Here is a 23,518-nt window from a genome sequence, read left to right as displayed (position 1 = left end):
TTCTACAAGGCATGCTGATGACATATCATGATATATTGGCCGTTATTTATATACAGACACGCAATACATATATCCGCAGAGTAACGACAATCTCGCGGTCGCATTCTCTTTACTTTTTCTGACCCCTTTCAGCATTGTATTGTGATATCCTTAAAGGAATATGTGTTCATTGAGATGTATTAACTTTTCATAGTATAGACCTCATTCTTCCTCAAGTAAAACCTCTCTTTCTGTGTCGGAAAATTTAAGAGATACACAATAGCGTACATACTTGGCATCAATAAAATCCAACGGCGTCCCTCCTTTATCTCGCTCTCTTAAGAGGTTACCAAACAAATCTTCCGCGATAGCCACCTGCCGTAGTTTCCTTTGGTCAGGGTGGAACGTATGTAAGATATATCCGCCACCTTCTTGCCTAATTGGAACGAAGAATTCGTCTTCTTTATAACATGTCTTCATTGCTAAAATCCTACCTGATTCATCATAACCAAGGGATGTGTCAGAGGTTGTATTGCTAAACAAGTGCCAGTGGCCATTCTTATGACAATACCAGTAGACGCCCCAAGCAGGGTTAAGACGGTCTCGGAATTCCAATTTCCCCCCTTTTAGGCTGAGGATGCGATGTGGCTTTTCCCTGGTCCGAATTATGAATGTTCTGCCCGGGATGGGTTGATGTTCTATGTGCTGGGTATGATTGTCGCGAGATGGATTGATCTCTTTTCTTTTTTCAGGCTTGTTGTCAAATGAAACGTCGTGATCATCGAAAATATCGTCGCAGATGGGTATGCCTTCAGACATGGTGGTTGAAGGTGTTGGACAGCCTTCGGTAGAACTGGCACAATCTACACAAACAAAGTCGGAGTTACTCTTTTCGTCGGTCATCTAGATGCTCATATAAATCGATAGAATATGTCATTTAAGAATTGCGAAGAATATCTTTTTTCTATTTATAATGATCCTCAATCGCTTTATTCTACTGATGCACATAGATGATGATAGCTGAATGAGGGGAAGGTTTTACTTGCATTCCAACCCCAAATTGCCTTTGACAGGCTGATTTTTGTCATCATCGTTGGATTATACATAATTGACTGGCATTTAAACCGTGAGAGTTAAAACCTATAAGTGCTGCAAAAAGTGGTGGCGAATTGGGTTAAGTGACGACAGCCCTGGTTGTCAGATCATAGAAGGCAGAACTTGGCGAATTGGATTAGAAGGTTTAAACCCTCCATTATGTCTCACTTATTTCAATATCTGAATAAATGAAGCCATTGGCTTTGATGATATATGAAAGCAGTTATTCGTGGTATCATGGAACCGATGCCAGTATATATATATCCGCAGAGTAGCAGCTATCTCGCGGCCACAATCTTTTATTACCACATATTGATACCTAGTAAGTCTTATCGTAACTTCTGTGGTGGCATATCGGGATACTTGAGGGTTATAGGACCGTCCAAGTACTTGGAATCAATGAAATCCAAAGCATCCCCCTCGCCCTTCTGTAACACCAAAGATTTCCCATCCTCCGAGATGACCATTCCTAACAGCTCTGTCCCCTGGAGAACGAATAGCATATATCCACCATCCTCTTTCCTTCTTGCAGTGAAGCGTTCTTGTTGTGTAGGTTGCTTCTGCGTCGCTTCGACTTTGCCCTCTTCATTGTGGCCTAGAAATGTACCAGAGGTCTCATTACGAAAGGTTAACCAGCCATCCTCTACCTCACAGTTCCAGATGTGGCCACCGCTCAGGAGAGGTTCAGCTAAGAATTCCGGCTGTCCGTTTTTAAGGACGTGGAATCGTGGTGGCTCGGTTCTGGTTGCAATGATGCATGATTTTCCGGGGACAGGATGGTTTTCTGGGGGGTTGGCAAGTTGTTTTGCTTTGACAAGATCATCCTCACGTGGCTCGCTTTCTTCTTCCTTGTCAGAATCGTCGTGAGATGGCTCACTGTCTTCGCTCTTGACAGCGCTATCGTGAGGTGGGTTGTCCTCCTCTTTGATAGGATTGTATTGAGACAAGGTACTCTCTTCTGCTTTGGGAGAGTCGTCTTGAGGTGGGCTGTTCTCGTCCGCATTGGCAGTGTCCGCGGGTGGTGTTTCGTTCTCCTCTACCTCGGCATTCTCCTCCTGGGGTGGTTCACCCTCCTCTTTTTCGTCAGGATTCTTCCCAGATTCATCAATCTCATTCTCGATGATCTCGTCCTTCTCTGTCGGGGGTGCCTCTTCAGACATGGTTTGTATATGTTCCCAGTCACTGTCGGAGTTGTCCTTTTCGTCGGTCATCTGGGCACCTAATGGAAATTGGAAGAAATCTCCTTGTAAAAATTTCGAAGACTTTTGTTCTTATTTATGGTTATTATCTATTTCATGTTCCTAATGCATCTGGATGATGACGGAAGCGGAGAAAGTTTTACTTGCATTCCAAGCCGTCTATACATTTGATGACTCAAGCCTTCATTTATTTTGATATGTCAATAAAGGTGGCCGTTTCCTTTTATCGTCTTTTAAAATAATAATTCGTGACATCATGGAACCGATGCTTCCGGTCATCTCTGATTCCGTCGTTTGTTCATCTCCCCATGCATGGGATTATGGGGGGATTTGTAGGCCTCCCGATTTATGGATGGGTTGATTGCCATATTGTGCAATAGAGATGTCTAGTAACCAATGGAAATATCCAGCTCAATGATTGAGTAGATCACTACTGCAAACAGCGTAGGCCATCACCGCGAACTTCCCATCTTGCGTTGCATTGCATCTTGTTTGCATGATTGTCAAGGTACGCAGTCGAGGTGATAGGTAGATTAATCATACGAATCATACAAGACAGATCCTTATCAGATTGACTTTATAGAAGTGAACAGTCTCTTTTATAGAGTTCAAGTCCTCCATAATCGTGGAATCAATGACTTTTGTCTGTCAATTTCACGATCATAGCTGCACAACTACAGACCGATGGTGTAGTTCGTCGTCTGCTGACATGTACATCGTTACATATAAAGTAGAAAAAGGTAATTTCTGGCAGTAATTTTCTGACGAAATTGTTTTCTTTTCAATTGTTATTATTATCGTACGATAAATGTCTGGATGCTTTTACAACTTTGACTTCGGGTAGCGATTTGCACGAAGCATCACCGCTATGTGCTTGTAACCCCCGCAACTGCACTTCACCAACCTCGAACCTTCAACCCACCACAGCTCTCTTCTCGCAAACCTTGCCCAACAACCCAATTCCAATTCCATAAAAAGAATTTTCAAAAATCAACTGATCTTCATCACACCTTCCCGTCGGGTATTTATTCGGATTCCCCCATACAATCCTCCACCTTTGCCAATGCCAAAAACTGTCGATCGTCCCCCAGATAGAGTCACATCGGCCCTCATTTTATGGGGAAGCACAACTGCAGTCCTGGAGCTCCGTCCAACGGCAGTCCCCGCATCTTGCTCGGCCGCTCCAATGACCTCATATGCAATGGATGGGGCCAAGGGGCCTTGCGGGCTCCGGAGAAGCTGGGGACGATTAGATTGGTGCGCAAAAGGGAAGCCGGAGGCCCGTTTAGTTGGCGTGTGGAGAGACAAGCATGAAAGTAGGCATTTGAAGAAGCTTGGATGAGGGTCGAATTGCATGTGGTGGAACCGAGTTGCCGGCACTCCGCTGGTGTGAATGGCCCGAAGTCCCAGGATGAAGTATGACGAGGTACGGAGTACTAACATGAGGAGAAAGAGCGGGAGACACGAAAGCAGATCCATCGTGCCATTGACTGCGGAAGGAGTGTTGCTGATCAGTAACCGGGGGATTGGGCCGGATCAGTCTCAGTTCGACGGGGTGTCACGACAACGGGGGGACGAGTATAAATAAGATGGCCGTGCCTGGTTGTCTCCCTCCTTGAGTCGAGGATTTAAGGCGGTGACCTTGTTCCAGCACAGTGACAATTTGACCCTGAGCTCTGGGATTGGTTGGACTGGACTTGACGATGCTCGGCTCTTCTTCTCCAAGCCGGCTGGCGGCCGTTCTCGCAGTGACTGCGGGATTGGTGGCATCAGTTGGCGCAGCAAGTCGTGAGTATACCTTTCAAGTTGCCTCAGTTTCTCTTTCAACTTGACCTTATGCCAGTGACTTGACTAACATAGACGGATACAACATGTAGCCATCTCCGTCTCCGGTAAATCGTTTGCTCTCAACGGAGACAACGTCTCGTACCGCTTCCACGTCGACGAGGACTCCAGCGACCTCATCGGCGACCACTTCGGCGGCCCAGCCACCGAGGACGGCGTCTTCCCTCCCATCATCGGCCCCATCCAGGGCTGGGTCGACCTCATCGGCCGGCAGCGCCGCGAGTTCCCGGACCTGGGCCGCGGCGACTTTCGCACTCCCGCGGTGCACATCAAGCAGGCGGCGGGCTACACGGTCAGCGAGTTCAAGTACCTGTCGCATAACGTTGTCAAGGGCAAGCCCGCGCTGCACGGCCTGCCGTCGACGTTTGGGGATGCCGGGGATGTTTCGACGCTGGTTGTGCACATGTATGACAATTATAGCTCTGTGGCGGCGGACTTGACGTACTCCATCTTTCCCAAGTACGATGCCATTGTACGCAGTGTCAATATTACCAATAAGGGCAAGGGGAACATTACGATTGAGAAGCTTGCTAGTTTGAGTGTTGACTTGCCGTACGAAGAGCTGGATATGTTGGAGCTGAAGGGAGACTGGGCTCGTGAGGGAATGCGGGTGCGTCGCAACGTCAACTATGGCACTCAGGGGTAAGACTCAAATCTATTTGATCTCATTGATGGTGTCTCCGATTTTACTAACATGATACCTGCTCGTGTATAGCTTTGGGAGCACAACTGGCTATTCCTCCCATCTGCACAATCCATTCTTCTCGCTCATTACGCCCTCAACGACCGAGTCACAGGGCGAGGCTTGGGGCTTCTCTCTCGTTTACACTGGCTCGTTCTCTGTCGAAGTTGAAAAGGCCTCTCAGGGACTTACGCGTGCTGCTCTTGGTGTCAACCCGTATCAACTATCTTGGCCACTTGCACCAGGCGAGACATTTTCCACCCCCGAAGCCGTTGCTGTATTCTCCAACACGGGTGTTGGCGGAATGTCAAGAAAGTTCCACAGTCTCTACCGCAAGCATCTCATCAAGAGCAAGTTTGCGACTCAGATGCACCCCGTCCTTCTCAACAGCTGGGAGGGCCTCGGGTTCGATTATAACGACACTACGATTCTGCACCTGGCTCAAGAGTCTGCTGATCTGGGCGTCAAGCTGTTTGTCCTCGACGACGGCTGGTTCGGTGTCAAGTACCCTCGCATAACTGACAATGCTGGCCTCGGAGACTGGGAGGCGAATCCTAAGAGGTTCCCTCAGGGATTGCCAGACTTTATCGCCAACGTGACAAAGCTCAAGGTTGCTAATTCCTCCGATCATTTGCAGTTTGGCCTGTGGTTTGAGCCAGAAATGGTCAACCCCAACTCAAGTCTGTATCACGAGCACCCCGACTGGGCGATCCACGCCGGGTCGTACCCTCGCACTTTGACGAGAAACCAGCTGGTACTCAACGTGGCTCTGCCCGAAGTGCAGGATTTCATCATCGAGTCGCTGTCCAACATTCTCGGCAACGCCAGCATCTCCTACGTCAAGTGGGACAACAACCGCGGCATCCATGAAGCCCCTTACCCCGGGCTCGACTACGCTTACATGCTCGGCCTGTACCGCGTCTTTGACACGCTGTCGACGCGGTTCCCCAACGTGCGGTGGGAGGGATGCGCATCTGGAGGAGGCCGATTCGACCCTGGTGTGCTGCAGTATTTCCCACACATCTGGACGTCTGACGACACGGACGCCGTCGAGCGCATCTCCATCCAGTTTGGCACCTCGCTGGTGTATCCGCCCTCGGCCATGGGCGCCCACGTCTCTGCCGTGCCCAACGGCCAGACTTCGCGCACAACGTCCATCACGTTCCGCGCCCACGTCGCCATGATGGGAGGGTCGTTTGGCTTCGAGCTCAACCCGGCTAAGATGCCGGACGACGACAAGGCGCAGATCCCGGCCATTATCGCGCTGGCGGAAAAGGTGAATCCCATTGTGGTCAAGGGCGACATGTGGCGACTGAGCCTGCCGGAGGAGTCCAACTGGCCGGCGGCCTTGTTCATCTCGGAGGACGGCAGCCAGGCGGTTTTGTTTTACTTCCAGATCAAGGCCAACATCAACAACGCGTGGCCGGTGCTGCGGCTGCAGGGGTTGGATGCGGGAGCAAAGTACAAGATTGATGGGAACCAGACGTTTTCGGGGGCGACGCTGATGAATATTGGGTTGCAGTATCAGTTTAACGGGGACTTTGACAGCAAGGTGGTGTTTTTGGAGAAGCAGTGAAGTGAAGTGAAGCTCAAGTCTGTGTCTGTATACAACAAACCTCGACTGTCTGGCACTCATGGCTCTTGTTCATTCTCATTGTTCCTCGTATTAGCACGCATAACAGCAATAACAGCAGCAATAGCATCGAGTAATAAAACAAAGTAAGATATCACTGCGCATGTATTGTCTAGATTGGGATCAATTCCACGCGGTGACTGATGGTGGCATTTGAGCTGTTACTGCTTTCAGCACCGAGTGAGTACGAGTACGAGTACAAGTACATCCGTACGATAAGGCCTCGATGTAAGGGGTTGGATTTTGCGCTTGGGCAGCGACGTTGGCCATGACTGAATTCAATTATAAAGCATGTGACGACGAGGTACAGGTACATCTACCTGCCAGAGGTGCCAACTGTGCTGTCATTCTGGTGTAAGTCCGCAACCATAATTATTGCCTACAGCCACGTCCTTGATGTACTCGCTGACAAAAAAGAAGCCCGCAATACAAAGGCAAATAAAGGGAAGAATGATAGCCCTCACTTCTCACAAATGCTCATCACCGATTGAGCAAAAACAGATCATGTGCAATGGGCCAATGTGCATCTTGTCTTGAGGGCCGATGGATCAGCTGCAGCTTGCATGGCTGTCACAAATCGGGCATCACGTGCGGTGCGCGGCAGCGGGCGAACCGGTGACTTATAATTTGCTGCTGCGTGCAGCTGGGCGGCAAGGTAGCGGGTACATGTACATTTGATACAATTTCTTGGTTGTTGGAAGCGCGGGGACGGCCGCTAATAAGGGAGTGGAGGAGCGGGTGATTTGATTCGATTTGATGCGACTGTGCTTTGTAAAAGGTAGCGGTACTTGGGGGGACTTGCAAGTGATATGGACCTGAGGGAGCAAAAGTCGCCGGGACGGGTAGCTAGGCCAGTTGCTCTGCCGCTGTTGTTTCTTTTTTTTTCTCCTTTTTTCTTTTTCGGGGATTCGTATTTTAAATAAGCCCTACTGCTATACTTTGCGGGCTGAAACGAGGAAAGGAGGGGAGAGAGGAAAAGTTGGCAGTGGAAGTTGGAAGTGTGAAGTGTGAAGTGAGGGGGAGCTGTGACTGTGACGGTGACATGAAGCGTGGAATCGATTAAAGTCTTGCAGCTGTGACATTAGTAGTGCAGCACAGTAGGTACTTGGGCGCCTCCAATGTCTCGCTGTTCAAGTATTGACGCTCGTTGATTTGCAGCTACTCGTGAAGCTGTGCTGGTGTCTTACTGAATGAAATGACCGTCTGACTTGCTTGCTGCATGATCGACTCATCACTGGGCAGTATTACAGGTATAAGCCCGTCATTATTACAGGTACAGGTACAGGTACGGCGCACGCTTACTGTCACTTCAATCATTCAAAGTTCGTAAGGTTAGCAGCGCCCAACAGGCGTTGACAGCAACCTTGAAGCATAAATCACCTGTAGCGCTCCGTTAGCACAGCGCCTCTGGCTGCTAGCGGCATCAACTCACAGCGTCCAAAGCGCCCTTTAGCCCCCGATCTCAGGTGCTTCAAAGCCCCCACGCGGACCGTCTTGGCCTCCGCCTTGGGTTTCTGCCGCCTTCTCTGCTGACCAGGCCATCGCCAGCCTCAACCCGCAGACCAACCATCCATCTTGCAGCAACACACGCACTGCAGCCCCTTTCATTTCGGGCCCTTGCCGTCCGTCTGCTGCTCTTCTTCTTCCTTCTTCTGTCCTGCTTCCAGCCTCAGACTCTGCTTTGTTTGTAGCAGCTCTTTTCATCACCACACGCCATCTCCAGCCTCTCCCCCGCGACTCGTTTCGGCCCTGAGCTGAATACTGAATACCACAAACCGACGTCATCCAACTTCCCACCGCTGAGCCTTTTCGGCACGCCCGCTGAGACATACAGACGCAGTCAGTGTGTCTTGGTCGTGTCTCTGGTGCCAAACCAAATACAGCCCGCAAAGGCCTGAAAGCCTGGGCTCGACGGGACGGGACAGCCTCTCTGTCTCTCTTCTCCTTCTCCCCCCCCCCTTTAGAAGGCGTCCCTCTTTTCACCATCTGCTCACTTCCTCTTGGGCTCTCACCACGGCCGCCCTTTTTCTTCCCATTCTCGATTTCATTTTGTTTTCGTTTCGCTTCCCATCAAGATCACGAAACTTCCCGAGCCGACGCCCGATCGATAGCACCGAGAAACCCAGCAACACCATCATCACCACGACCACGACAAGCTCTCCCTTGCAGCTGTCCTTGAGCCCGACACGTAGCGCGGCCGTTTGCCCGCCCAGCCCCTAACATCACCATGGCTACAATAACGTCTGGTGCTGGAAGCTCTGGGCGAGAGGACTCTCGGTCCTCTTCCTCCACGAACTCGCCCGCCCCAGCCGACAACGAAGAGTCCGACTTCTTCCTCGGTGCCAACGACTCCCAGTCCTCGCTCGGCGTCCCCAACTTCCAAGACATGCAAGTCGACGACTCGTGCTGGCCGCCCGTCAACCGGCTGCCCAACGAAATCCTCATCGGCGTCTTCTCCAAGCTGAGCTCCACCTCGGACCTGTACCACTGCATGCTCGTGTCCAAGCGATGGGCTAGAAACGCTGTTGACTTGCTGTGGCATCGGCCCGCATGCTCCAACTGGAAGAACCACCACAGCATTTGTCAGACGCTCGGTCTGGAGCACCCATATTTCCACTATCGCGACTTCATCAAGCGCCTCAACCTCGCCGCCCTGGCCGACAAGGTCAACGATGGCAGCGTCATGCCCCTCTCCGTCTGCACCAGGGTCGAGCGCCTGACGTTGACCAACTGTCGAGGTCTGACCGACACTGGTCTCATTGCCCTCGTCGAGAACAGCTCGTCACTGCTGGCCCTGGATATTTCCAACGACAAGCACATTACCGAGCGCTCCATTAATGCCATTGCAACCCACTGCAAGCGTCTGCAGGGCCTCAACATCTCGGGCTGCGAGAACATCTCCAACGAAAGCATGCTTATCCTCGCCCAGAGCTGCAGATATATCAAGAGAGTGAGTGTTTTTTAACTTCTTCTTTGACATGTATTGTGGACTTGACACAACTTTATATCTTAATCCCCGCCACCCGTCTCCATTCAATCCACTCTCTTTGACAAGCTGGCTAACTTTCACTCTTCTCTTTAAGCTTAAATTGAACGAATGTGTTCAACTGCGTGACAACGCTGTGCTTGCCTTTGCGGAGCACTGCCCAAACATCCTGGAAATCGATCTCCACCAGTGCGTCCAGATCGGAAATGGCCCCATCACTTCTCTCCTGTCCAAGGGAAACAGTCTCCGCGAGCTCAGATTGGCCAACTGCGAGCTGATTGACGACGACGCCTTCCTCTCCCTGCCGCCGACCCAGGTTTATGAGCACCTGCGGATCCTCGATTTGACGTCTTGCAGCCGCCTCACCGACGCCGCCGTTGGCAAGATTATCGACGCTGCCCCTCGCCTGCGAAACCTGCTTCTCTCCAAGTGCCGCAACATCACGGATGCCGCCATCCACTCCATTGCCAAGCTGGGCAAGAACCTCCACTATGTTCACCTCGGCCACTGCAGCCAGATTACCGATGAAGGGGTCATTCGCCTAGTGCGAAGCTGCAACCGCATCCGCTATATTGATCTGGGATGCTGCACACTCCTCACTGATGCGTCCGTCAGATGCCTCGCCGGGCTGCCCAAGCTCAAGCGCATTGGCTTGGTCAAGTGTAGCAGTATTACAGACGAATCCGTCTTTGCGCTTGCCGAGGCGGCATATCGTCCGCGGGTCAGGAGAGACGCCAACGGAATGTTTTTGGGCGGCGAGTATTTCGCCCCAAGCTTGGAGCGAGTCCATCTCAGCTACTGCGTGAACCTGACTCTTAAGGTATGGTCTTTCTTTCTCGGAGGGCGTACGAATAAGAAACTAATATGAGATATAGAGCATCATGAGGCTACTTAACTCGTGCCCCCGTCTTACCCATCTCAGCTTGACTGGAGTGGCGGCATTCCAACGAGACGAATTCCAGCCCTTTTGCAGAGCAGCACCAGCTGGTTAGTCTTGTCCTTTTCCTCCCTTGCCTTCTTCTCTTCTTTACCTCGTTTCAGGGTGACCGATGATCGCATACTGACGTAGCAACAGAGTTTACGCAGCATCAGCGGGACGTCTTTTGTGTGTTTTCTGGAAACATGGTGTCCAAATTCCGCGAGTACCTGAACACTGCACCGCAATTCGAAGACCTCCGAGACAGCTTCTATCAACGACATGCCGGCCGCATGCTGAGAGCAGGGCAGCGCCGAGCCGGCGGAATACCCCCAATTCAAACCACCGAAGGCGAGGGCTTTGACGATGACATGGCCTACGAAGATAATGACTTTGAGGGATTGGACGCAAGTGAAATGGTTGTAGACGTGCAGGCTCAGAATCTGCCTTTCCACCTGCAGCCTCAGCAAGCCCCTGGTGATGCCAATCAGGTGCCTCCCGTACCTCCTCCGATCGAGCCGCCTACCATCAACTCTTCGTCCAATTTTCTCACCAACATGCTTACCCAGCAATACGGGCCAGCTGCTGCAGCAGAGCTTTTTGACGAGACAACAGGCACTATCAGAACTAGATCGTTCCCCAACTTTGTCGTTCCCTTGAGCTCCGCCAGCATGGTGGTTCCTAATGCTCAGAGTTTCCATGCTAGCATCGCGGGCCTATCGCAGCCCTCTGTTTCTCGACAGGGCAATTCAGCAACGGCAGGGCCCTCTACAGGTGCTAGCACGGTGACTATGCATCAGCCACCGAGCACGACGCCAGACCAGCAACCGCAGCAACAACAGCCGCCGCCGCAGCAGCAGCAGCAAGGCGACGCCAACTGAAGATTTTGAATTATTGTCTGTACAGGCTTGCAGTATGCAATGCCTTGAAAGTCATTGGTTAACAGGCACATTCGATAGACGAGAAGATGGAATGGTGTGAAAAAGGGAGCCTCCAATAATGAGGGCAATACCATCACTCCGTCCTCCCAGGAATGAAAGCATATCTATTCACGGCACCCCTGTTTTCGCGATGCATGGGATTAGTGTTCTATATTTATAGCGCAGCCACGGAGTTTACATGTTTGGCGTGCACGGCAATGGTTACGTGGTACAAAACTGGTCATGATTCGGATTCTTTTATTATCACGCTACGAGACGCTTCTAGATGAGCATGGTCTTAACAAACGAGTACGGATGACTTCTGCCTGGTGCAGCGATGTTGCATAACTAGCAAGCTGCATCACTTTGACAGTCTCATCCTATTAAGTACTATTTGTTCTGAGACGGGGGGGAAACAAACGGGTGGATTTTTTTATTTACTATAAGGGTTATTGTTACATGGGATGGTTGACACTGATACTGAACTCGGCTGTGCCGTATGAGAAGAGGAGAGACTGTGCGATTAAGTTTCGGCGGCATGAAACAAAAAAAGCTGTGAAGAGTGTCAGGAATGAGAAACGCTGTTCTATCATTGTTTAACTCGCCTTCCTAACTTTTGTCTCTTGTGTGTCTTTTTTGGTTCGGAAATGGAATGAATGGGGGGAATTATTAGGGAATGAAAGGAGGGGATTATTAGGGAAACACTGTGTATGCCTTGCATGGTATTGAAGCTGTGAATACGAGTCTGGGCTTGGGACGATGGGAGGGTTTTTATTAGACGGGCTTTGGGTTTGATATAGTTGGGTTGCATTAATTGATTTGAAGTCTTATTTTCGTGTTTCTGATTCACGGTGATTTTGTGGAAGTAGATTTTGATGATCGGATGAATGCTATGAGAACTACATATGTTGCATTGATTCGTAAATATTGAAGCTTTACTCTTGTCAAGTGTCATGAGAAGAATACGTCGAAATATGAACATGTGTAAATATGTATGTATGTAGTATTGCATCAGACTAATACTAGAATGCTCTAAAAAATGGTATCAATAAACATGCATCCCCCCATCCCAGCAAATCAAAAACATTATGTACTCCCTAAAATACTATTAATACCGCCTTTACACAACAACTTTCATCCCAACTCATCAATGAAACTACTTTTATTTCAAACAGTCTCAACAGGCGTCTTCTCAGCAGAATGCTTCTCCGCCGTCGAACTGCTACTACTCATAACCGCCGGCGTAGACAGCGCCACACCATCAGTAACATGCCTCGTCAGCTCGACGTAGTCGTAAGCAAACTCGCCGAGCTGGCAGTCGTCCACGCCAACCTCCTCGTCCTCGGCGCTGACGCGGAGGGATAGACCTGGGATGAGGTTCATGAGGAAGAGGATGATGCAGGAGAGGGTAAAGGACCAGCCGAAGGCGGCGCAGATGCCGGCGAGCTGGTTGCCGAGCTGGACCCAGTGGTGCTGGATCCAGCCGATGGGGGGGTAGGAGCCGCCGTCGAGGGAGGCGATGGAGGAGCTGTGGAAGAAAATAATGTTAGAGAGATGATGGTGGTTAGGATGATATGATATTGACTTACGTTCCAAAGATGCCCGTCATGATGTTGCCGGCCATACCGCCAATGCCGTGGACGGCAAAGATGTCGAGGGCATCGTCAACGCCAATGAGAAACTTGAGCTTGGTGGCAAAGTTGCAGCAAATGGCACCCACGACGCCGATGATGAAGCCTCCCCAAGGAGTGACGAAACCAGAAGCGGGCGTAATCGCAACAAGGCCGGCAATGGCGCCAGAGCAGAAACCAATAGTGCTCCATTTCTTCTCCAAGCGATAATCGAGCAGGATCCAAGTAACACCACCGACAGAGGCAGCCAAGTTGGTGACGAAGCAGGCCATGACGGCACGAATGTTCATGCCCAGGGCGGAACCACCGTTGAAGCCGAACCAGCCGACCCAGAGGAAGACGGTGCCGACGACGACGTTTGTGACGCTATGGGGGCGGTAGGGCAGGCCGTTGTTCTTATTGTAGCCGGTGCGCTTGCCGAGCATGATGCTGTAGGCGAGGGCGCAGGTGCCCGAGGCGATGTGGACGGGGCCGCCTCCGGCGAAGTCGTACGAGGGGAGCTTGAAGAGCCAGCCGTTGGAGTTCCAGGTCCAGTAGGCGATGGGGTCGTAGACGACGGTGGACCAGATGAACATGAAGACGATGGCGGGGAGCATGCGGCCACGGTCGGCGACGGCACCGATGGCGAGGGCGGGACTGTTAGATCATGTTAGTTGAGGGATGAAACCGAGTGAGTGGGAATGAGATGAGAGACTCACGTAATGGCAGCAAACATGCCCTGGTAGAGACAGAAGAGGATATCAGGCAGGTTAGCAGAGCCGTTGGGCTGAGCCAGCGTCTTCATCAGACCAAACTGCGTCAGGTCGCCGAGGAAGGCATTTCCGGTTCGCGAAAAGGTGAGCGAGTAGCCCCAGAAGAACCACTGGAAGCTGATGACGCCGACGGAGACCATGGACAGGAGGATGAGCTGGAGGGCCGATTTGCGGCGCGCGAGACCGCTGTAGAAGAAGCCCACGCCGGGAATCATGAGCAGGACGAGGGCGGAGCTGACGAGGATCCAGGCCATTTGACCGGGCTGTTTACATGGCAGAGAGTGTTAGTTGAGCTGGTTTGTTTTGTTTGCTTTGCCTCCCCCTATTCCACCAAGATAGAGTAATGGACGTACGTCGTAGAAGATGTTGAGGTCGCTGACGCCGGTCGAGTGACCGTCGTCTGCTTTCCCTGTGGTGCCATTGTAGGCAACGACCGACGACATGATGAATGATTCTTTTCCCGATTCTTTCGTATGTTCCCAAAAAGGTCGTCTAATATCGCCTCGTTCCTTGGTGTCTTCGCTGTGTAGCCAAAGCTACTCCTCGAGTTCGACGATAAACCACAAAGGTATGTCGAGTAAAAACCACCAGACCGGCGAGAGAGGGGAGAGAGAGAATGGATCGGCAGGGAACAGGATGCGAGGGTGAGATTGGGAGGATTGGGATGATATATATCACTCCCCCAAATGGGTATTACAGGCCAATGCCGATCAAAGTCAAAGCACTCAATCCCATCAGTTCCGCATAAACTTCCTGGACCCCCCCGACTTATCCCGCATAGCTTTTCAGCTCGGATGAACTAAAGTTATAATAACATCTCACTGGATGAATCGTATGAATGGGGCATGTGAGAAACAGTCTCATCCCACGCCCGTAGCATAAAGTGCTGCCACTTCACTAGCCTCCATGAGGCCCAATAGTCAATAGTCTCGCATAACCCAGGACAGGTACGATGTGAAATCGGGGCTGCAGGTGCCACGCCTCTCAGATGAGCTTATCGCCCTCGAAATGGATGGCAACTTCATTGGTGCGGACACCCACTACTGTAAGTGGCCAGGGATGAAGCCACAGAGATAAGTGATGCGCCTCCCACAGGCTCTCCAGGACGTTGGTGCCATGTTGGGTCGATGCTTATCTGGGAGGCTTATCTCGTGCATATCAAGAGCATGGCCGGGCCAAGCAACCAAAGTAATAAAGGAAAGCTAGCCGATGACAGGAGCCATTATTCATTTGCTTGTCTGTAATCAATGCTTCGGGCATGGAGCAACATGAGGTGATGGTTTCTGTGAAGAACAGCAGCCCTTGGGTCGTCTTCGTCTTGTTGAACCGCCTCTCATAGTATACGGTGTATGAGTGAGTCCTCGGAAAGGCGTCGTTATCTCTCTCCTTCGGACATCCCCCCTTCTCGGGCCGTCGCACCAGCCTCAATACGGTACCTGTGGATGCCTTTCGCCCTTTGAAAGCGTCTTCCGTGGTATTGGAAATGCGCCACCTGCAGTGCCATGTTGCATCGTTCTCCCTGCCTCATCAGCTCTGGGGCGATTCCATCAAAGAAAACGTTGCCCCACCCGTATATCCATTTTGCGCCAGATCGTACTCCGTATTAAAGGGAGGCATCGCGCGTGTCTGGATATGCACTGGATCTGGGGCACACACCAAAGCAGCGACTTGGACCCTGCACGACTGCCCGATAGCAAAAGCGTTTGGCTTGTGTCTGGCTTGTGTCCGTATCTGCATGGGGCGGACAATCTCATGGCCCTTACGCGAAGCCATTTGTGCTTATCCGCCAAGGCCTTACACACCACATGGCTCTTATCAGTGGCATCTGTCTCCAAGCCTCTCATCCTTGGGGCGACGGAACCTATTCCCTGTCTGGTGTAGACGCTCCCCTTGGCTCCCTTAGACGCATGGCACCCCGGGCGAGATAATGCCCAAACAGCCACAGTCCGGTGCCGCTGATTGGGCCGTCATTCCTTATCTCTGGAATGCCGCGCTTGTGGGGGGCTGGCCTTAGCGTCGTGAGGTTGTGCCTGATGGCTGTCCAGCTTGTGATGCCAAGGATGCCTCCTCCACGTCTTCCCCCGGATATCTCCAGCTCGCTCCCCGTACGTCCCGGGTAAGGCGAACGTGGTCTGAGACATCGATCATGAAAAGTCGATGTATACTTTCGTATGGTGTCAGCCACGGTGGATGAATAAGAGTTTGCAAAGACATGATTCGAGCAAATCTCACTTTCACATGCATATCGAATATCCACAGTATAAACAGAGTTTCGGGGTCCCGACCAAGCAGCGCATTCAAACGAGTCCGATGCCGGTGGTTCACAAGAGTGCTTGGTGTAAGACATGGCAATTTCGCAAAGATTTGGAATAGGAGACCGTGTTGGTCTTGAGTCGAGCCTCCGATCGGAAACATTCTAGCAACACTGGCAAAACTGGCTTGTGCGTTCATTCATCACACGGCTCTAATCGCTTCCCAGTTGATGTAAGATGATATCTCAAGAGGTGACATGCCTGATTAAAACATGGCCTCCGCTATTTTGTCTTTCTAAACTGCACTGCAGTGCAGCGTGGTGCGGCTCTCGGGGAGATTTGGCTCTCTCCCGCACTTGCTGGAGCCGCACTGGGACAAGACAAGTCAGAGGGCAGAGCATTGTGTCTGATATTAGCTCCTCATCTCTGTCAAGATCCCGGTTTGGTGGTGTATCTATGTTGATGAATCGCTCCTCTATTGTGAGATGACATCGAATCCAAGTCGATATCAAGTGGCCGTCCGGTTCCTCACGGACACGCTCATCCTCTAAATGCAACAGCCTGCTCCAGATGATCTCAATGATGTCGTTAAGAGATGTGATTTTCCCATCGAAAAGATGTGGATTCCATGTAGGGAGATGATAAAGAATGAGAAGAGTAAAAGGTTAATCATGGCTCTGTGGTTCCTCCCGAACCGCCCTGGACGTCAATTCTCCACTGGTTCTCCAGTTCCATGAGACACTTTGCGACATCCCAAGGCGTTTCTTCCTCTAACGTCGTTCGGTGCTCACGAGAGATTTTATTGAGCACATAACGGCTCACTGTAGCTGCATCTCGCTCCTCAGGACGCCCGATGCCGACGGCAATGCGGGCAAAGGGTGATTCCGGATACTTTTTCTGCGATAACGAGCCTCTCACACTCTTGACGCCGTTGTGCCCACGCGGACTGCGGTCCCACGGTAGAAGCTTGACCACCCCAAAGTCCTTTTCCAGCTCATCGTGAACAATCACTAGCCCGAGTGATTCGGCACCGTATTTCCGGACGGTTTCCTGCCATGCATTCGCCACAAAGCCTCCGGAGGTGTTCATGTAAGTCGGAGACTGCACAAGAATGTACTTTGGGCCCTGAGATACCAAGCAAGACTGCCTGCCCAGCGTCACCTCGCGAAAGGCCGGCAAGTGAAGCGTCTTTGCGAGGCCATTGAGGACAAAGTGACCGGCCGAATGTAGACTCTCGTATTTTGGCAATGGATTCCCGAGGCTGACGATGAGGAATCGAGGGTTGAATTTTAACATGCTTTCCGCATCGAGCAGAAACTCAAAGAATCCCCGCCGATTCCGCTCCCGCTTGCAAATCATGAACCGGATTTGGACCTGGATGGAACAAGCAAAGAAAAGTTGATGGCTTCTCACGTGAGACTGAATGCGCAGAGTGGCGGAAGATGGATTTTCCAGGTGTGGCTGAGCTGCCCATCGCTGACGTCGATGAGCCGATTGGGCGGAGCATCGTGGCTGGGCCCCAGCTCAGTCGTCACTTTGTCCAGCTCTTAAGCCTCTCAAACTCCTTACTCGTACTCCGTCATCCCGTCGCAATCGATCGAACAAGCACCAGCACAAACCGGCAAAGAAATACCCTGCAGTCCTCGATCCCCGCGATAGAGCAGAAGCACATCAGTCTTATTTACCAGCGAACAAGACAGTCAACATGTCGTGGGCGGGTACGGAGCTTGCGGATGCCCCGCTGAGAGAGAGGGAGAGGGGCTGACGGGATTCTAGGATTCAAGAAGAATGTGAACCGCGCGACGACGCAGGTGATGATGAAGACGGGTGAGCAGCGCTGGTGACCATTCTGTTTGAACAAAATTCTGACCTTGTGGTTGTAGGGCATGTGGAAAAGACAAACGATCGCGATTACGAGGTCGAAGAGAGGTCAGATATAGGGGATTCAAGCGGCTGGGCGAGGGATGGCACGTGCTGACCCAACTACAGACGGTTCAAGACGATGGAAACAGCTGCACTGCGGCTGCAGAAAGAATCAAAGGGCTACCTGGACTCTTTGAGAGGTAGGCAGACGCCCGGCCGAACGTTCCGAGCGCCCGACTAACATGCCCGACCAAAAAACCCAGCCATGACAGCTTCACAGATGAGAATCGCCGAGACGATAGATGCGTTTTACGGCGACTCCGGTGCGAAGGATGGCGTTAGCAGGAGCTACAAGCAGGCTGTCGAAGACCTCGACGCCGAAACCATCAAGGCCCTCGACGGCCCTTACCGAATGACGGTGCTCGATCCCATTGCCCGGTTCTGCGCCTACTTCCCCGACGTCAACGAATGCATCAAGAAGCGCTCGCACAAGCTTCTCGACTACGACGCTCTGCGAGCCAAGGTGAAGAAGCTGGTCGAGAAGCCAGACAAGGATGCCACTAAGCTGCCGCGGACGGAGAAGGAGCTGGAAATGTCAAAGGCCGTGTACGAGCAGCTGAATGAGCAGCTCACCACCGAGTTGCCGCAGCTGATTGACCTGCGTGTTCCCTACCTGGATCCCAGCTTTGAAGCCCTGGTCAAGATCCAGCTGCGGTTCTGCGCAGAGGCATACTCGCGTATGGCGCAAGTACAGCAATACCTGGATGCGGACACTCGAGATTTGTATGCAGAGGGTCACCTTGATGCAAGAGTGGAGCAGGTGCTGCAGGAGATTCGGGAGCTGAGTATTAGCGGAACGGTGTAATTGGATATGGATTAAGGTGATTTTAAAACAAGGATCAAAGAAGAGGCGACTAGGGAGCGAGGAGTTGCGAATTACAAAGCTAATCGGCGTATGGATTGTTTGTTTATTGTATCTAGATATTGGTTGCTCAGGACGAGTCTATGGATAGACTGGCACTTATGCGCCGGAAGTGTGCCTGTGGTAGGGCAGTATGTTCCGGGTAATGAGATTACAATTCCTTTGACCATGGATGAAGGAGGGATCTGTGTAGAATGGCTCTGACGGCAGCTTTTCGTCGTAGTTCTCTGAATGAATAGGCCTTTTGCAGCCAGATCCCGCCAATCACCCGCCTTCGCAGCGAATCCGATATTTGGATGTAATCCATGTCTCCTTTCCGTAATGATGCTCAAGTTCATGCCAAGTTAATAAAGCTCAGCTCCGTGCAATTGCTTTGCTCAACTTCCAGTAGCCTCCTTCTGTCTCCCAAACAGCTCGTTAAGCGTTAGCGGCCGTCCTATTGCCTGCATCGCCGGCCCAGCTTCTGGTCCCTCGTTCGACACCGTCCCAGCAGCTCGCGCAATCTTCCAGCTCTCCTCAATAATGGCGCCATTTGTTGCCCTCGTATTTTCCTCATCATTGTGAATCCACAGTCCAACCACCTTCTCGTCTGCTTCCCAGTCGCCTTCAACCTTGAGAATCACCAGCTCACCCATAAGCTCCACATGACCGACCCTCGCCAGATCGACAACCACGTTATCCAACCCTCGTCGACTCAGCACAAAGACGCACGCTCTCGGCCGGTGGTCGACGTCCTCTGGCAGCGGCGTCTGCGCACAGACGAACATGGTGCCCTCTATGCCGGACTTTTCCCAGCTCTGGGCGGCGGCGTCGAAGGTGTAGACGACGGCGTTGGCGGCGATGCTGAGGATCCTGCTGATGGAGGGCAGGTAGCGCTGCAGGACGGAGAGGTTGAGCTCGGTGTTTGTTCGTGGCGGGGGAGCCTCGTAGGCGGAGGTCATGACTGCGGCGTCGGATTCGTAGTCGGAGATGGCGGGGATGCGGTTGGAGGGATGGCGGTTGTGCCGCGACTTACGGGGCGTCGGACGACTCATGGCTGCGGAGGTTCTTTGGGAGAATGAGGGTGGAGGAGGAGTAGAAGGGGAGTGCTATGTATGCGGTGGTTGGCAGAGAGGAAGCAATAACAACAACGAGGCCGAGGTGTTTGATCAAGGACGGAGAGTGTTGTATGATGAAGTCGAGACTGTCCTGACGCAAGCAACAAGGTGAAAAGGAGATGCCGGTATAAGCTGAGAATGGTTATTGCTGTAGATATATGTAGAGGATGTAGTAATGGTGAGTATGATGGTGGTGAGGATGCGTAGAGTCGTTGTTTGCAATCTGTGGATGTAGATGACAGTCCTAGGTTGGATATCCAGGCCGGAGCTGAGAGCTCAACTAGCCCGAGAGCCAAGAGGGGCGGATCCAATAGCAGCTGTAGTGTGCCTCAATAACGCTAGGCGTTTGCTGGAGCTTATCGATAGGGACCTGAGCAGCCTATTCCCGGCATTGACGCGAGCTCTAATGAATGGCCTGAGTACGAGTACGGGGAAGCTCCATCTCTACCTTACCCCTGTTCACTACTACTACTACTACTACATTTCTTTGTCCATTCAACAAAGCTCTTCTACCATTATTGAAACCGATACTACTTCATAGACTCTGATTTGTATCACGTCCATCAATTGCTGCAGTTTTACCGAGTACTGCGCATAGGTACCTTTACTCATTCATATATGCGGCCGCCTTACGCCCATCTGTGTCGCAATCGCAATCGCAACCACAATCGCCGCATCATGATCTAGCAGCCAGGCAGCGGCAAGAAGATCCACGACCTTGAGAGGTAGCGACGTCGCATTCAACGATCTTCTTCTTCGTCGTCATTGTCGTACTACACAATGGCCGAGTCCATCAGAGAGCCGACCAGCCAGTCCATCGCCTCGGATCCGGTCGAAGTCGGAGTTCCCCAGTCTCTGGCCAGGGCTGTCCTGTCTCGCCGCTCCGAATACCTTCGCCCGAGCCAGATCCGGGTCAAAGTAGGCACGTGGAATGTAGCGGCTTGCACCGGCACCGACAAGGATCTTGCCAGCTGGTTCACCGAAGATAATGAAGTTGGCAATGGCCTCTCGGCCCTCGACATCTCCGATGCTCCACCAACCTCCGAGTCAAGACGACTAGGGAACAACGTCGGCTTTGATCTCTACGTACTGGGACTGCAAGAAGTGGTGGATCTCAACCAGACAAGAGAGTACATGAACCGGATATACGTCGATAATGGGCCCATGGAGAAATGGACGGCAGCGCTGGAAGCAGCAATACCCCAAGGGTATCAGCTTGTTGTGTCTGAGCAAATGACGGGCCTATTGCTCTTGATTTACGCCTCTCCCACGATCGCCCCCTCAATAAGCAATGTTTCTACGCAGCAGGTCGGAACAGGACTGCTCGGATACTTTGGAAACAAAGGCGCCGTGGCCACTCGCCTTGTGCTGGGCGAAACTACAAAGCTCCTCTTTGTCAATTGCCATCTCGCTAGCGGCGCAGACTCGGCTTCCCTCAACAGACGGTGCTGGGATGTAGGGCAGATTGTGTCAAAAACCCAGTTTGACCCAATTGTGATTTCAGGCGTGTCTGATGATGATGGCGACAGGATTGGAGACGAGGACTTTGCATTTTGGTTTGGAGACATGAATTTCCGCCTCGATGGCCTACCAGGAGACGACATCAGAAGGCTCTTAACATTGCATGCTCGGGGAGAATACGATTTGAGCAACGATAAGCCACCACCCATCGAGGGCGGCGATGGCATCATAGTCATGAGGTCGTCAGAAAGCGACGACGAGACGACTACAATGTCATCAATGCATTCCCGGGATCACAGCTTTGACCAAAGTTTCGACTCAGAAAGCTCCTTGCCAGACCCAGACGATTTCCCTGAAGATCCCAGCCAGGATCCGGCTTCTCTACAGGCAACCATCGACTCGCTTCTACCGCACGACCAACTGAGACGAGTAATTAAGCAACATAAATTGTTCCACGATGGTTGGAGAGAAGGACCTATCTCATTCCTACCAACTTTCAAGTACGATGTCGGTACTTTTGGCTTATTTGATACGAGCGAGAAGCAGAGGGCGCCTAGCTGGTGTGATCGGGTCCTCTATAGGACACGCAAGGACAAGGAGGCGTATGAAAAGATAGTAGAAGAGCTGAAAGAGGCTAAGATGAAAGACGACGAGATGAGAACAAGAGGGATCGAGGAAGATGACGATGTTCTCTTCAGCTACGACCCCGACACCGATGGAGAGGAACAGCCGCTAAAAGCAGCATCCAGTGAGGCATACGATGAATATGAAGAGTATGATATAAATGACACTGGCGCGGAAGCAGACGACGGCGATCAAGATCAAATCTCTCTCGATCTTTACACCTCGCATCAGCGAATCACATCCTCGGATCATAAGCCAGTAATTTCTACATTTACTCTACGTTACGACGCCGTTGATCCAGAAAAGAAGGCTCGAATCCACTCCGAAATCGCTTTTGAGTTGGATCGCGCCGAGAATGAGGGTCGGCCTGGTGTTACTCTTATCGTAGAAGGCGGCCACGGCCATACAGATGGCGTGGTGGACTTTGGCTATGTCGGCTTCTTTGAAACGCACTCGTGCTCAATAACCATTGCCAACACTAGTAGTGCAGCTGCTAGCTTTGAGTTTCTTCACGAGACACAAACAAGCGAGGATGATATGGGCTCTTCACAATGGCTAAAGACGTCTTTCCACCGGCCTGATGAAGATGGCAGTAAGAGCAAGCTTGGAGAGTCAGTGACCCTCGAACCTGGGGAGACGATATTGGCTATAATTGAGGCGCGCGTCTGCGAGATTCCACATGTTCGCGCGCTCAATGATGCCAGCTGCAAGTTGGATGGGGTTTTGGTATTGCGTGTCGAGGGTGGCAAGGACCATTTTGTTCCCGTACACGGGACCTGGCTCCCGAGCTGTTTTGGCCGGTCTATCGACGAGCTGATTCGAGTACCGGAATACGGCATACGGAAATTTGTCAAGGAAAAGGGCATTCAAGGGACCATTACCTACGACTGGGATGTGCATTGCTCCGCACCACGAGAACTCTTCAAGCTTACGGAAGCCATCCAGACCGCAGCTGAGCGGTGTATAGCCGACGAGGCGATGCTGGATGATTTGACTGTGCCGCGAGATCCCGGCTGGCCACTGGATGCGTCGACATGGACTGTGGAAGCTGCAAAACTAGACGAACTAGAAGCAGCTCTCATCTCCGCACTGGACACGAATTCGCCCCTGGGGGATGCTCTACCAGTGGAACTCTTGTCAACGCAAAAGCTGGAGGTTTACTCATCCATCCTGCTGTTATTCCTCGAATCCCTCATGGACGGGCTCATTCCACCGCATCTTTGGGCTAAGCTCTCAATCGAACTGCCCAACCTGACTACCCTGCCGGTAGCATCATGGACAGATGTGAAGAATCACATTCTCGACTTGCTTTCAATGTCTCCGAGCCATAACATTGCATTCGTCTTTTTGACAGCTACACTCTCCCGTGTGGTTGGCGAGCTGAACCCCGCAACTCAGCCCTCGCCGGCACTCGGCGCACTGACTCGACGACTAAGTTTCCGCCCTGGAGAGACGGAGGCCGCTAGGAAGAGGAGGGTGAGGGAGAGGAGATATGCGGAGATTGTCAGCCCGCTGCTGTTCCGGACGAGCGATGACAAGGATAAGACGAAAAAGGACCGGGAGCGGGTCGTCTTGGAAATGTTTTTGAAGAAGGATGATCGGAGCTAGATGCTCGTCCGGGAGGCGAGGCGGGTTAGGCCGGGTTGGAGGAAGATGCGATG

At 51.8% G+C, this 23,518-nt stretch overlaps 10 protein-coding genes across 10 annotated transcripts; 5 read left to right on the top strand and 5 right to left on the bottom strand.

The window, feature by feature from the left end:
• Positions 1-279: 279 nt before the first annotated feature.
• On the bottom strand, positions 280-684 carry M431DRAFT_66771 (hypothetical protein; the record flags this gene model as incomplete). Its single annotated transcript, XM_024921710.1, has 1 exon — positions 280-684. A coding segment is annotated over one exon (405 nt), but the record flags the coding sequence as incomplete, so codon positions are not given.
• A 609-nt stretch (positions 685-1,293) lies between these two features.
• On the bottom strand, positions 1,294-2,328 carry M431DRAFT_511458 (hypothetical protein). The gene has a single exon (XM_024919658.1). It carries the CDS (start codon positions 2,283-2,285, stop codon positions 1,404-1,406), a length of 882 nt encoding a protein of 293 aa, XP_024771041.1. The 5' UTR covers positions 2,286-2,328; the 3' UTR covers positions 1,294-1,403.
• Positions 2,329-3,976: 1,648 nt separating this feature from the next.
• M431DRAFT_498608 (glycoside hydrolase family 36 protein) lies at positions 3,977-6,376 on the top strand (the record flags this gene model as incomplete). The annotated part of the gene is made up of 3 exons (XM_024917709.1): positions 3,977-4,061; positions 4,151-4,760; positions 4,834-6,376. 3 exons carry the CDS (start codon positions 3,977-3,979, stop codon positions 6,374-6,376), a joined length of 2,238 nt encoding a protein of 745 aa, XP_024771040.1.
• A 2,284-nt stretch (positions 6,377-8,660) lies between these two features.
• On the top strand, positions 8,661-11,216 carry M431DRAFT_485208 (hypothetical protein; the record flags this gene model as incomplete). Its single annotated transcript, XM_024916266.1, has 4 exons — positions 8,661-9,383; positions 9,517-10,239; positions 10,295-10,406; positions 10,495-11,216. The coding sequence occupies 4 exons, from the start codon at positions 8,661-8,663 to the stop codon at positions 11,214-11,216; spliced, it is 2,280 nt and encodes a 759-aa protein (XP_024771039.1).
• Positions 11,217-12,422: 1,206 nt separating this feature from the next.
• M431DRAFT_93830 (hypothetical protein) lies at positions 12,423-14,081 on the bottom strand (the record flags this gene model as incomplete). Its single annotated transcript, XM_024924519.1, has 4 exons — positions 12,423-12,783; positions 12,845-13,522; positions 13,585-13,901; positions 13,992-14,081. 4 exons carry the CDS (start codon positions 14,079-14,081, stop codon positions 12,423-12,425), a joined length of 1,446 nt encoding a protein of 481 aa, XP_024771038.1.
• Positions 14,082-15,623: 1,542 nt separating this feature from the next.
• Positions 15,624-16,011, top strand: M431DRAFT_485206 (hypothetical protein; the record flags this gene model as incomplete). The annotated part of the gene is made up of 2 exons (XM_024916265.1): positions 15,624-15,743; positions 15,820-16,011. 2 exons carry the CDS (start codon positions 15,624-15,626, stop codon positions 16,009-16,011), a joined length of 312 nt encoding a protein of 103 aa, XP_024771037.1.
• A 548-nt stretch (positions 16,012-16,559) lies between these two features.
• On the bottom strand, positions 16,560-17,186 carry M431DRAFT_8568 (hypothetical protein; the record flags this gene model as incomplete). Its single annotated transcript, XM_024923585.1, has 1 exon — positions 16,560-17,186. The coding sequence occupies one exon, from the start codon at positions 17,184-17,186 to the stop codon at positions 16,560-16,562; it is 627 nt and encodes a 208-aa protein (XP_024771036.1).
• A 236-nt stretch (positions 17,187-17,422) lies between these two features.
• M431DRAFT_240842 (hypothetical protein) lies at positions 17,423-18,835 on the top strand. The gene is made up of 5 exons (XM_024913715.1): positions 17,423-17,608; positions 17,667-17,717; positions 17,774-17,819; positions 17,880-17,953; positions 18,017-18,835. The coding sequence occupies exons 1-5, from the start codon at positions 17,596-17,598 to the stop codon at positions 18,616-18,618; spliced, it is 786 nt and encodes a 261-aa protein (XP_024771035.1). The 5' UTR covers positions 17,423-17,595; the 3' UTR covers positions 18,619-18,835.
• Positions 18,836-19,052: 217 nt separating this feature from the next.
• On the bottom strand, positions 19,053-19,709 carry M431DRAFT_93329 (hypothetical protein; the record flags this gene model as incomplete). The annotated part of the gene is made up of 1 exon (XM_024924465.1): positions 19,053-19,709. The coding sequence occupies one exon, from the start codon at positions 19,707-19,709 to the stop codon at positions 19,053-19,055; it is 657 nt and encodes a 218-aa protein (XP_024771034.1).
• A 250-nt stretch (positions 19,710-19,959) lies between these two features.
• M431DRAFT_8565 (hypothetical protein) lies at positions 19,960-23,465 on the top strand (the record flags this gene model as incomplete). Its single annotated transcript, XM_024923580.1, has 2 exons — positions 19,960-19,965; positions 20,502-23,465. 2 exons carry the CDS (start codon positions 19,960-19,962, stop codon positions 23,463-23,465), a joined length of 2,970 nt encoding a protein of 989 aa, XP_024771033.1.
• Between the last annotated feature and the right edge of the window lie 53 nt (positions 23,466-23,518).

This window comes from Trichoderma harzianum, assembly GCF_003025095.1.
Source record: "Trichoderma harzianum CBS 226.95 unplaced genomic scaffold M431scaffold_12, whole genome shotgun sequence".
NCBI classification, from domain to species: domain Eukaryota; kingdom Fungi; phylum Ascomycota; class Sordariomycetes; order Hypocreales; family Hypocreaceae; genus Trichoderma; species Trichoderma harzianum.
Note: the sequence above shows the minus strand (reverse complement) of the source record. Positions and strands in the feature narration are given on the sequence as shown.